This window comes from Heteronotia binoei, chromosome 13, assembly GCF_032191835.1.
Source record: "Heteronotia binoei isolate CCM8104 ecotype False Entrance Well chromosome 13, APGP_CSIRO_Hbin_v1, whole genome shotgun sequence".
NCBI lineage: Eukaryota > Metazoa > Chordata > Lepidosauria > Squamata > Gekkonidae > Heteronotia > Heteronotia binoei.
The window spans coordinates 57,748,635-57,762,818 of record NC_083235.1 but is presented as its reverse complement, the minus strand read 5'-3'; the positions used below and the strand labels follow the sequence as shown (position 1 = coordinate 57,762,818).

Genomic DNA, 14,184 nt, shown 5'->3' with positions numbered 1-14,184 from the left:
GATCATATAACATCCCAGCTGCAATTATAGCAATTGCTTACATGGAAAAGTAATGGCAAGGAATCACTGAGAATATTTTTAGTCATCTCTCTCAAAGCAGTTCAGCAGCTGGAATAAGGAAGAGAGCCAGGATCACACGACTGGCCAGCTTGCCAAGGATCACAGTTTGAGAAACTCAGTCAGAAAGAGCAACCCTATGATGCCACTAACACTCAAATTACAGCTTAAGTTAGCTGGAAAGGGGGGGGGGGGAGGCTCTTGATATTCTGTCAGGGGCGCACAACTACACATCCACAGGTGCAGGGGAAGAGGACCCAGAAGGTTGTTTCACAATTCAAGCACTGGGCACACTAAAGTAAGATCTAGTAACTTTTCTCTTTACACAGAAGAAATGCTACAGTTAGAGGAAACACAGGCCTTCAAACAACAGCAAGAGCATCAGGCCTTTATGCCAACAATGTTAGTAATGTTCTAATGTTGTCCAGTGTCATCCTTGCTCTATGGAGAAGGAAGCAATCACAGATGGGATAAAAAGCAGCTACTGAATTATGCACAACTCTGTCCACAGACTGAAGCAAAAAAGCTGACTGGTTCTTGCCTATGTGAAAAACCAGGCCATATGTGGCTTGCTCTAGCTTTTGTGGGCAGTGGGGGAGGGAATAAAACCCGCCTACCCAAATGTACCCCCATCACCTCCACCTTGATAGTATTGGGACTGTGCATGGAGCCAACTGCCCCAACCATCTAAATTCCTTTTTGGGAGAAAGTTGGAAGTGAAATATTAAAGGACACTGCTAATTGCACAGAGTCCTGCCACAATAATATGGGGAAATAGCTGTATGCATATAAGACAAGTACAGCTGGAATAGTCACTTGCAAACCCAGAAGATTCAGCACCATCACATTCAGATGGCAGGGAACTCATTACTGACTCAAAAATTTTTTTGCCTTCAAAAGTATTGCAGTGTTCTGCTTAAATAAGCACTGCAGCCATAAAGGTCTTCAGACCAGTTGAGCATTCATAGCTGGAGAGTCCAGGGCACTGGGAAGAACTTTTCAAAAAGGGACCAGTACCTTCAGTTACAGTATAAGGACCAAAGTGACATCATGCTTACCCTACAGATTGGAACAAGATGGGTGATATGGCAAGGTTCCCCAGGACAGTGGTTGTGATTAGACATAAACACAAAAGCTAGATATAAAACTACAGACTTCTACATCTTGAGGGTTTGTATCTGAACAACTTACTACAAGCAAATAATTTAAAAGACTTGAATCTCAAAGAAAAGTTAAGTTTACCTGGTTTCCACCAGCATTTTCCCAGCTTTTCCATAGGCATGGAAGGCTAGTAAGAAGAAAGGGGGGGGGAGAGAGAGACATGCACGCATCACCACATTTATTCAAACATGTGTTCAAAGTATGGAACGTAAAAAATGAAGTACAGTCACCAGAGGCAATTCAGAAGGCAGGACTCTGCCAGTTTTGTATTTCAGTTGGTTTTCTCTCCCCTGCTGTCAAACCCCGCTTTATTTTTTTTCCTCTTGACATACCATTCACAAATCAGAAACCACATAAAAACAAATTTGGGCAAAAGATTCAAAGCAAGTACCCCCCCTCCCACCAAAAGTTCAACAGCGCTAAGTAGGAGTAACACATGGCTACAATTAGAAGAAGAAAGTCAGAGCAGCAAAGAAAATATGCAAGCGTAAGGGACTGTGTGGCAAAAAAGTTACTGCAGTGCAAAATTTCAATCAAGCTCCCATTTTTATTCCTTCCTTCCCATTATGACTTTGGGTTGCTGATGGGAGGACTGAGACGGTGCCCAGAATGTTCAGCCACCCCGAGCATATCCATGATTCATAAGCCACACCAAAGGGATCTGACCAAGAGATTTCTCTTTCATTTCATACACTGGTCACTGTTTGCAGCACAAAGCAATCGGCATCCTTGAAATCACCGCTTTTCTGGAAAACTCGGCTTGTATTTTCAAAAGGCATGTTAACATGGGGATAAGAGGAAAATTACCACCTCCACTTCTGAGAGAGAACCTTTTTTAACTGGGCCTGTTAGTAATGCCACATTCATGTGAAATGTTTACAGAGGTCAACTGGCATTCAACAATGTTCATATTCTCTTGGTGGAATCCAAGTGCTAAAAACAGATCAGTCACCCTAGTGCAGGAATGTAACAAAAAGAGAGAGGATAGTGGAAAGGGTATGTCCTTTCCCAAAGCAAGAGCCAAGATTGATTTTTTAAAAAACACTGATATATAGCCCAGTGAGGAATTAAGCCACTCTTGTCTAGGATTCCTGCTCCCTTAACTTTATAAGTTCACTCTGACAATGGAACATTTCCAAAGAAAAATGCATAGGATTGGGCTGAAAGTTATTTGCAACAAAAGAGAGGATAACCCTGCTGAGTTCAACCAACCCTGCTCTTGGTTGAATCAACACGGGCTCAGTGCTTCAGAAACCCACAAATGAGGCTATTTTGGTGAGGTTATGTATCTGATTAAAAACTGGGAGTCTTACTTTGCAGATGGTAATTTTAAGACACAAGAAGGTACTGGTAATTTGTGGGACTAAGGTTATCTTCTGTTAACTTGGGGGTTCAATATAAAGAAATGAAAAGAACACTAGAACAATGCAATCCTGACAAGGAAGTATGCCTAACTGTTCTCCTGAAATTCTACACAGGTGGACCATGAGTGACTTCAGCTTTGAGACTCAGTACGGATGAGCCTTGAAGAAGCTAGAAACGCTGGGTTCAAATCCCAAGTCTAGCCATTAGGTTGGCAGACATTTTTGAGTAAATTACTCCCTCAGGGCCAATTCATATGCTATGAGGTGGGTGATATATGTGAACAATTGCTCATGTGATAAGTGTGACCTGTATCACATCAAAGGATGTACTTAAAGATGACTAAGGAACTAATGCCATGAAACAGGGTTTCTGATTTCTTATACACCCTTTTTATGGAAGTACCTCCTCCTATATTACACTGTCACTTGTTAACAATTAGTCGTACGTATGGGCTAGCTATCTCAATACCCGATTGGTAAGGAGAAGTAAGTGGGTCTGCAGTACGTACCTGATTTAAGCTTTGGCAATAAGGCATACAATAAATGCAAGCTAATAAATGAAGCTCATTCATCTGTGCCTACACTGCATCATCAGCCTTTCAGACTTGTAATTTGGCATCTCATCAATGTCAGAGGACAACTGTCTGTGTAACAGCAAGGAAAGAAAATGGCATGCAAACAGACATCCCACAGAAAAGGGGTGGGGGTAAAGGTGGAGAATGATTCAGTGAAAAGTGGCTGCTGGGTAAACAGAAGGATCCTGTCAGACAGTGAACTCCATGGCCACGTAGAAGGAAAAGTGACATTCGTCTTAGGTGGTTCCTAACTAATGAGCACTCAAATTAAGATGTGTGCCTGGGAACAACCCCACCACCACCATGAAAGTAAGATAACCTATTAGGTCACAGGTAATTGTTAGTAAGCTGTGGTATATGAAGTACTTTACAGTTCTCATTTCATTCATCCTCACAATGACCCATTAGAAAAAGATCATTACTTTCATCTTACAAATGAGGCCTCTGAGATAATAATAATAATAATAATAAACTTTTATTTATAACCCGCCCTCCCCGCCTAGGCAGGCTCAGGGCGGCTAACAAGACATGGTAAAACCATGATACAATAAAACAGTATATAATATAATTAATAATTTAACAATAAAACCAATAAAACAGTATGACATAGTGACAAGATAGTGACTTGCCAAAGGCCATCTAATAAGCCTGTTGCAAAGCGAAGGTTTAATCGACTCAGGTCCTCCAGATTCAAGATCAACATTACATCTACTAAATCAAATGAGCTTATCAAATGAGCTTACCAATGCTTTTTTAAATAACAATATTGAATTGTTTCAGGGCAGGAATTTGTTCCTAATACAACTATGGTATGAACTTAGGATATTAAGTACCACATGTTATGAGACTGTAAAATGAACAGGCAGATACCTCAGACTACCTAAATTGAGGCCAATCATCAGGGTCCTAGATAAACAGTCCAGTTCTAAGCAGAGTTGCACCCTTCTGAGCCCACCGAAGTCAATAGCCTCTGTTAACTCTTGTTTACAACTCAGGTTCCCATTTGAGTTAGGAAATTCCTGGAAATTTGAAGATGGAACCTGGGGAGGATGGAGGTTGGGGAGGAGAAGAAGCTCAGCAGAGATGTGATGCCATTTAGTCCACCATCCAAAGCTGCCATTTTCTCCAAGGAAGCTGGTATCAGTAGTCTATTGGTCAGTTGTAATTATAGGAGAACTCCATCCTCCATGTGGACATATGACACCCTACTTAGAACTACACTGCAATTAACTGAAGACCTTTAAAGAGAAGGAAAGGCTGCCTATCCAAAAATATTTATCTAACTTCATAAACTTGTTATGGTCAGGATCCAGACTGGCAATACTTCATCTTTCTAAGACTAACAACAAACAAGCTCATCTCATCAAGAGCAGATAAGGAAGTAAACTATCTGGGCTGCATCACTTCAGAAAGCGGCTAGGGAATAAGCTGGAGAACTACATGATGGAATGCTCCTCTGTAAAGAGAAAATCCCTGCACATAGAAAAATCACAGAGATGGCTAGGCTGCACCCTTCAGCTTGATGAACTAATTTTCTGCCTGCGCAGATTTTTAATGTATGCAAGAATATTCAATCTTGTGAGCCGTCTGAAGGGGATACAGTTAACACACAAGTATACCTTCTCCACAGCTCTTGTGAAAACTAGGTCTTTGTAGGCTCTCTTTGATATTTCTTTCTAAAGACACACGAGCATTTTGACAGGTCTCATGCATGTTTGAACATGCATGAAAATGAAATCAGAACACTAGAATACACTAAATCATTCTCAATAAAAGAACCCCTGAGCATTTTGCTATGAACAAGGCTTTCTTTGGAGAAGGAAATATGTATTCCAGTTCTCATGCCCTCAGGTGAGTATGAATCATAAGACGGTACCAGTCAATATAAACAATATCAGAAGGGGTCCCAAACCATTTCATCTTATTTCATTTTATTTCTATCCCGCCCTCCCTGCAAGCAGTTCAGGGCAGGTTTACAAGGTGCCAATGTTGTTTACAGGGTGCCAATGCTGATGGCTTTCAGCCAATATCTTGACCAAAGCAAGAGTGAAATATTCAGATTACAACACATTATCTTCTACAGGAAAGGTCTACATTTACTGTTGTCTGTCTTGCATTAACAACTGGTCTCTTTCAACTACCTCTGCAGTCTCCGCTTTCAAATAACCCAGTTTCTTGTGCAATGTTTTGGTAGCCAAGAAACCAGTACAGACGACTGGTGGAACAAACATTTGGCTTTATGTATTTAAATTTGAATTCACTTAACTTAAAGGCATCAGGCAGTTAACAACATGTATCCATATTCAGATTTCTTTATTGGCATTTTGTAATACAGATGGGAAACACAGTATTGAATGAACAATCGTGCTTAGTATTTCTAGCAAGATATAAATGTTATATGTATTTCACACATAAGCATCCCTTATATTTTCAAACAGTAAGTTTATCCATTACCTTTACAAATGGCATGAATAATGTTTTAAACACACAAAAATATAAAGAAATCCCCCAGGTGCCAATTTCCCAAGCTTACACAAATGTTTGTTTGTTTATTCTTTCAATTTCTATTCCATTCTCCTCCACTATCATGGGGCTTAGAACAGATTACAACACATTATATAAACACTTTAAAATACAGTTTAAAAACACATACATTCAGATATTTACAATTAATCAGGCAGCGTATAACAACATTATCACTTTCGCAGGGTAAGATAAAAAGAACGGAGAAGAGGCAGAAAGAGCTATATAAATAGGAACTCTGCTGGACTCACCGGTGTGCTTGGCGCGGTGCAGCTCCATTTTACAGGCCCTGTGGAATTGAACTAAGTCCTGCAGGGCCCAGATCTTGCTCAGAAGTGCATTCCATCAAATTGGGGCTACCACCAAAAAGGCTCTAGCTCTAGTTGAGACTAGGTGAATATTCCTTGGTCCTGGGACCATCAGTGTGTTGTCATTTGAAGAGTGTAGTGCTCTTTGTGGGGTAATTTAAAGTAATAATAATGCCAGGAGAGGCAGTCCCAAAGATATGTTGGCACCAGACCATGAAGGGCTTTAAAGGTCAAAAACAACACCTTGAACTTGATCATGTATTCAGTCTGGAGCCAGTGCAGCTAGTGGCGCACCGATTGGATATGGGTCCCTGTAAAGACCTGCACCACTGCATTCTGGACTAGTTGAAGTTGCCAGGTCAGTCTCATGGGTAGCCCTATGTAGAACAAGTTACAGTAATCTAGTCTGGAGGTGACCATTGCATGGATCAAAGTGGCTAGATCAGGGTAAGAAAGGAAGGATGCCAGTTGCTGGATCTGGCATAGACAGAAAAATCCAATCTGGCCACATTTGTCATCAGGACCTCCATTGATAAGGAGGTGTCCAGAATCATGCCCAGACTCTTCACCATTGGTGCTGGTATTAAAGAAGAATTGTCCAGAGTCAGGTGTCCCTTCCCCAGCCACAAGACCTCTGCCTCAAATGGATTTAACTTCAGCCCGCTCTGTTTCAACCATCCAGTCACAGCCTCCAATCCCTTTGCCAAATTTTCCGGGGTGGTGTCTAGCTGGTCACCCATCAACGTATACAGCTGGGTGTCATCAGCATACTTGTGACAACTCAGCCCAAAACTACACCAGCTGGGCGAGGGGATGCATATAGATGTTAAATAGCACTGGTGAGAGAAGAGCCCCTTGTGGGACACCATACACCAGTGGGTGTCATGGTGAGACTCTCTCCTCTCTTTCCCCGACCTTGGAGAAAGGAGACAAACCACTTCAAGGCTGTCCCGAATCCCCATGCTGGCAAACTGACTTCTTTGAGGTAGACACAAACTTTGTTAAATCTCTAGGAAAGCTGGAACTAGGGAACAATGGCTGCCCTTACCAAATGACTCTTGATTTGAATAATGCAAATAAACGATAGTGTTAAATGAACATCCAGTTCCTAGAGGAGGAGATGGTCTGTGGAGGCTCTCATGGTGCATATAATCCTCTACAAATGGCTTTATATTAATAATGGTAAATAGTGCTAGGTATATACAGCTGTTCAAGGGTACTCTTCATCAATATAAAATACCATAAACTCACAAGCAAGGCAAACAAGAATACATCGGGATTACCTCTATGTTTGAAAAAGGAAAAGTAAACTTAAGAGTTCAATGGTTAATTCATTTGTTTTGAATCATCAGATCAAAGCCCACCGAAACTAACAACCATAGAGTGTGGTATAAATATTTTAAAGATGGTGCTTATTTTCTGAGAGAGAAGTGCTATTGAATTGCTGAACTTGACGCACATCAAGTGTTCTTCTTCTGCTTTATATTCCAAGGTGTTTATTCTTATTGTTTTACTGCCCCTTTGGCTCTTGCAGCAAGAGCTTTGAATGTTCTTCCGGAAGACACGGCTTAGATTAAGTTAATTTGTAAAACTTTCCTGCTGCCTTCAAAGCTGCCAATGCCTCCCACAGAATCAGCTTTGCTTCTGCCAGTATCTCTTGCAGCTGGACCAGCGTAGAAGAAAGCGAGTGACAAAGGCTGCTGTGTATAGCTGCTCAACCTTGATGCATTAGGATGACTGAAGTAGTGCTGCCTTTATTGGGAGCAAGGATGCCTTTCCCAGGCGCTCTCCTTACCCGGTCTGATGGCACCTCTCCCAGACCAAAGGCAGGCAGAAAGGGAAACCATTTCTTTCTGCACCAATGTTTGTGGGCCAGAGAGTTTGGAAGCCTTTATTGGCCCTTTTGGGTATCTAAGCTGCTTAGTTTTGGAAAGTGAAGGGTGGGAGACACTCCAAGGTGAATGGGCCTCTATGTATTCAGGCAAAGGAGTAGGAGTATACAAAGGCTTACTGTAACACAGAAAGGGAAATCAAGGACTGCGGGCATCTGGTGATTGGCATAAAGAGCTACATTTGACTCTCCCCCCCGCCCAACCCACAGGAAGACCAGTTACAGGCATATATATTTTTTGTTTATTTTTTGATAGGGAAGGTTTAACCTTCAGGAACACAGGAGTTTTCAGATTTTTTGTTGTTACCAACAGACATATTTTGCAGTAATTGTATTGTGCAGCTAAATAAAGGCGCCTCAGGCAACAAAGGAATTGAGGGTATCCGTTTGTCAGCAGCCAATAAGGAGGCTGAGTATTCCTTTAAATCCTTTGCAGGCAGAGAGACCAACCAATTCCCCACTCTGGCTCCCCAAGAGGCAACTCAGGAAATATAGGATGGGGCTATGGTTGTGGAAGGGCAGAAAACAACATGTCCTGCCATGAGAATCTTTCACCTCTGCCACCCCAAGGGACAAACTCTTCCTCTTGCAGCAAGCAAACTGAAAATGTGTACAGCAGAACTGCTGCTGCTCAAGAAGCATCAGTTCAAGAGAAACCCCTGAGAGGTCCACCCAACTCATGACTTGTTTTCTAGCAAGAGGAAGAGCATACCAATCAGGAAGGCTCCACTCTTCAGCCCTGTCCATGCATTCCCTCCCCCACCCAAATCCTTGGGAATCAGAGGAGAGGTCAAAAATAGATGGTGATCCTGGCGCCAAGGCACAGCAGACAAACTATGAGGAAGAGGGATGCTGGGCTCTGCCAAAAACCCACACATGAATCTTGCAGATGTTTCAGTTTTCTTGGCTGCTTGAAACCTTGTACACTGTTTCAACTAACCTCCCCCCACCTTTGCGCTGCCACAAGCACATGATCCAAGGAGCCCACACTCCATGCCAGGATCTCTACTGGCAGAACCTAATGTCCTCAGCAGCATGCAGGGTGGGGAAAATGAGTGGGTTTTGAGCAAAGACCAATAATTTATAGCAGACACCCACTATGCCAGCTCTCTAAGAGCTTATGTTTGGACCATTCTCCTCTTCTTGGTCCAGGCGTTCAAAGCAATTCCAGTCCTTCTTCAGATAGTTAAATCTTTCTGCTACGGGACTGCTGTCACACGAAGGAGGACAGGAACAAGCAGACTGAGGGGAAAACAGGTATATCTTTCTAGAATAATGTGAATAATTCAGCCATACCAGTATGAGAACTATAAACTCATATGATGAGAGTAAAAGCAAGGCACAAAGCTACCTTCCACCACCGCTCCCAATTGAGCATTCTCACCTAGCCCGGGATAGGTCCTGCGTTTGCTTTGATTGGCTGATTTCACTAGGAACATACAGGATTGATGAGTCATCCAGGAACAGAAAATAAGCAGCAGAGCTCCCAAAAAGATGCCACACTAGAAAAGAGGAAAAGAGGGGAGGAAATACGAGAGCTGGATGAATAATAAGCAATTCCCCCTAGGTACAGCTCTTATTTCATGCATTCTTATTGCTGTCCCACATCACCAAGAGGCTGCCTGGGACATTTGCAGCCACACACAAGCCTGTTAAGGGAGATCCCTGACTCTGAACAGCAGTCAGCCAAAACGTGACATTTGAGTTCAGTTTTATTTACACACACAGAGAGTTTACAGCAGAGACATAGAGCAGCCACCTGTTTACTAAATGGCAAAGTTGCAGTACCTATTTGCTTGGAAAAGGAACCCAGAGCAATTTATGGAAGGGAAACAGCCTTCATACCCTACTGCTGTGACATTTTCTGGGCATATTCCAGAACAGTAATCCGTCTCTAGTTCCTACCAGATTCATGTTAAACAAGTTAGCATCCTGTTGATCCAGGAGTGAACTCCTCTGCAAAGTGTTACTGGCTGTTCTATCCACTTGGAGCACAAACATAAATTACCCTGTTAGCTACCTGTCCTGAAAGCATTGTGCTGGCTCACTCTCTGGACATATTTGTAGAGGAAGCGGAAGGAGTTTGAGGGAAGGAGGGGGAAAGGATATGAATGGCTGATCATTTATGAAAACAATGCATGACTCTGGGCAGGAACAAGTGGTGCTAAATTTTAATCACAGCTGCTATTTGTTCTGTTTTAGTCAAAAGAGTTGTAGCTCTGGAGCTCCTGGCAACTCTGTTCATAACAAACCAATGGCCTGCTCCGAAGAGCCTTAAAATCCAAATAGCTGTAAAGGACTTCTTCCTCAAGGGAAGGCTTATTGACATCAACTGGCAGCTGCAGGGCTGGAACAACTAACAAAGGCTCCAGAGCTCTCCAAAGGCTCTTCGACAAAACTGTCACAGGATACTTTTTCACACAAAATTAAGACAGGCATGACCATTTCCAGAGTTTGGTGCAAGGAGCTGAAACAGGATAGGTGAGCTCTTATCTCACAGGATTCGCTGATACAAAGGCTACGAACAACCTTGCTGGATAGTAGTACTAATGGTGCCGGTACTGTCTTCTGTCAGGGCATTCATGCAACTGAGCACCACAGAATCTATTAGCAGCATCTGCCAGCAAGCACTGCCATGCATGGGAAAGCATCTGTGACCAGATGTTCATGTGCATAACAACATATCATTGGTAGTAAGCATTTTTTACAACCAAGAAGACTTAATTACTACCAGTAGCCCTAACTCCTGGTAAGTCCAGCAGTGTGTGTGGGGGGGAGGAGAGGCAGAATCAATTATTATTATGCCCATGAGCATTCTAAGACGCACACCTGTTGTTTCTTTAACACAGAGGAGGCATTTGGCTATGTGGCCCAAATTAAAGGAAAGTTCCACAAAGTCCTGCTTCCAGCAGCCCTATGTATTGATTTCACGGCTTCCCTCTCTACCATTTATCTTCCCAACAATCCTGTGAAGCAGGTTATACTCAGAGAGAATGACTGGCCCAAGATCACCTAGTAAGCTGCACAGCAGAAGTGGGAATTTGTACTAGAAGCTCCTCAATCCGTATCCAACAATTTGGCCACTATAGCATGGATGAGGATCTCACAATACAACAAGAGCAAAGGGTTCACGCTCCCCAAAGGTATGCAGAGCAGTTCTAGTAATTCATATTCCCTACCCAAATAGGAACACTGGCACTTACTATGAGAGTTTCTTCTGCTCTGTGAGGAAGGGATGGCATCTTGACATGGGCGATTCCCGTATGTCCATCAAGGAGGCAGGACTAAAATTCTTCTAGACTTCCTGTCTCCTGGATGAAGTCACCCACTTTCCTCAGTTTAGTAACTCCTGAAGCAGTACTTATACTAAAATACTAATTGTAATCCTAAGAATACTTTCCTGGGTGTAAGCCCCACTGAACAGACCTGAGTAGGTTTCTCAACAGGCCTGTTTAGGATTGCTCTCTATGTAAATCATTCAACATTTTAGGAAACGGGAAACACAGGACAGCAAACAAGAAGACATTAACATGGAGAAAACAGCTTGTTATTCCCCCATTCAAATCAGGGTAAGTCAGGATGCCTTCCCTTCCTCAGAAAAGAAGGAACCCTCATGCTAAATGCCAAAGTTCCTTTCTCATCTTAGGGGGTGGGCATTTCTTAAGGCTCTGTCAGATGAGCAAGAGAAAAAGAATGATGATAGTGGATTTATATCCCGCCCTATACTCTGAATCTCAGAGCAGTCACAATCTTCTTCATCTCCCCCACACAACAGACACCCTGTGAGGTGGGTGGGGCTGAGAGAGCTCTTGCAGCAGCTGCCCTTTCAAGGACAACTCCTATGAGAGCTATGGCTAACCCAAGACCATTCCAGCAGGTACATGTGGAGGAGTGGGGAATCAAACCTGGTTCTCCCAGATAAGAGTCCAAGCACTTAACCACCTCACCAAACTGGCTCTGATGAAGGTCACTAGAGATGACCAGATGGCCACCTTAAGATTTTCTCAATGGAAGCTTCAGCATCCAATACAGTGTTAGTTGTAGCACTATTAATGGAGTGAACTGTGGCTCTATGTGGTACCTGGAGCTTGCTAGCTTGGTAAGCATGTGAGATGAACTGCCTCAGATATATTACTGCTCTAGACATTTTCTGCTCCTTTTTAGATGACCTTAATGAAATAAAGAGAGGGTCTGCTTTATGAGCTGATGCTATGCACCTGACATAATTTAATTTAATTTTTAGATTTAAATCCTGCACTATCCCGCAAGCGGGCTCAGGGCGGCTTACAACAATAAAACAACAGAGTTAAAATAATATTATAAAAACAGACATTACAAAACAGGAGCAGCACAGTAAACAAACTTACAGACATAGATGGTAAACAGCATGCAGCTGATGGCTAACAGCATAACATAACACCATAATGGTGAAATGCTGGGGGAAATGATGACTTTCAAAGGACGCCCGCTGGATTAATTAAAAACTTGGCAGAAGAGCTCTGTCTTGGTAAGTCCCATTGCCTTGGTAAGTCCCACAGGGCCCAGATCTCCAGCGGGAGCTCATTCCACCAGATAGGGGCCCAGACTGAAAAGGCCCTGGCCCTTGTTGAAGTCAGCTGGACATCCTTAGGACCAGGGGCTATGAGAAGATGTTGAGCAGCAGACCTCAGAGCCTGGGGGGGAGGGTGCATATGGGGAGAGGTGGTTCGGAAGATATGCAGGTCCCTGGCCATAAAGGGCCTTAGATCCTTAGGGCTCTGAAGATCTAGCATGTGCCACTTCTTTTCCTTGGGATGGAATGGCTTTGGACAGAACGAAGGCAATGATATTTCTGGGGAACAGAGGAAGAAAATATTGACCTTCAGACCAAATGCTGGATCCATTCTTAGAATCACTTGTCCTTGTGAAAAACACAGAGATTATCCTGGGTAGATAAAGCTCTTGATTTTGATACCCTTCTGGCTGGTCACAGCTGTCAGAAACAGGACCTTCATTCTCAACCACTTTAGTGTAACTTCTCTCAGAGGTTCAAATGGAGGTATGCATCAACAGGACTATGTGTAATTGCCAAGAAGGAAACCTATGGATAACTGGAGGACTGACATGAGCTACTCCTTTGAGAAACTTCATTATGAGAGAATGTCTGGATACAGAGCAACCATCAGCCTCTGGGATCTCTGTAACCAGAGCTGCCGATTGTCTGTGTAGCATATTTTAGTTAACACCATTTTCAGTAACTCCAGGATTTTGTGTAACATAAGGTAGAATGGATCTAGGAGCTTCCATTTGCACCATCTGGCATATGCCTTCCAAAAAGAGTCATAAATTCTTGGTGTTGAAACTCTTCTAGAGACTAGCATGATACTTGTGATCCTTGCAAAGCAGCCTCGGCTTTAGTGTCTTTCCCTTTCAATTTCCATGTAGTCAGATGTAGCCACGCTGGGTCTGGGTGCCTCAGTGGTCCTTGCTGAAGCATGTCCAGACCAACTGGAATCTGCCAACAATTTTCTATTAATGACTTCACTAATGCTGAAAACAAGGGACTGACAGGCCTGCTGAAGGCCATGCTGGGCAGATCAGGGTTGCTTTTTCTTGTCTCAGTTTCCTAAGCATCTCTGATATTAGAGGAACAGGTCAAAAGCCTTAAAGGATGCCTGGTGGCCAAGGACACCTTAGCACATCCAATTACTCTGCTCCCCCCACCCCAATTTGGAACCTTGGGCACAGGTTGAAACAGGGTTGCAGAAGCATTTCATCATTAGGAAGATCTCCATCTTGATAGACCAGTCATTGTTGTTCACCTGTTGTCTCCACGGCCAGTCCACTAGCACATTTTGCTGGCTCAAGTGTTCTGATATGGACTTAGGTTCCATTCTGAACAACACATGATCTGTGCCATCTGTGTGTGCAGGGCTGAGGACTTGGACCTACCCTGCTTGTTTACGTAGGCTTTCAACAAGGTATTATCTGTACATATTAAGACACAATTGTTCTAGATCACATCCCAGAACCTGACTAGAGTCAGTCTGATTGCCCTGATCTCAGGAAGGTTGATCTTCATCTTCTTCTTAACACTTCATTTCCTTTGTGCAGATCTTCCCTGTCAGGTTATCCTGCCCCCACCCCCACCCGTCTTTCAGGCAGACATCTGTAAATACCTGGATTATGATGTGCTGTATTTATTCCTTGCTCTTGGTCAAACTGGATCATGAAGTGTACCATGCGAGGCCTTGTCAAAGAGGGCAGGTAAGAAATCAAGGCAATGTCTGTCTTCTGAAGGCTCTGCAGCTGAAAAGGTCTCAGGA

General features: G+C 43.1%; 1 protein-coding gene across 2 annotated transcripts in view; it reads right to left on the bottom strand.

Annotated features, from left to right (window-relative positions):
* Positions 1 to 14,184, bottom strand: part of SLC38A10 (solute carrier family 38 member 10) — a 97,346-nt gene that overhangs the window by 72,943 nt on the left and 10,219 nt on the right. For both annotated transcript variants that reach the window (XM_060252836.1, XM_060252837.1), the window contains exons 2-3: positions 9,264 to 9,381; positions 1,300 to 1,345 (exon numbers count right to left, since the gene is read on the bottom strand). In XM_060252836.1, the coding sequence (XP_060108819.1) occupies positions 1,300 to 1,345; positions 9,264 to 9,381 (164 nt within the window). The remainder of the gene's footprint in view (positions 1 to 1,299; positions 1,346 to 9,263; positions 9,382 to 14,184) is intronic.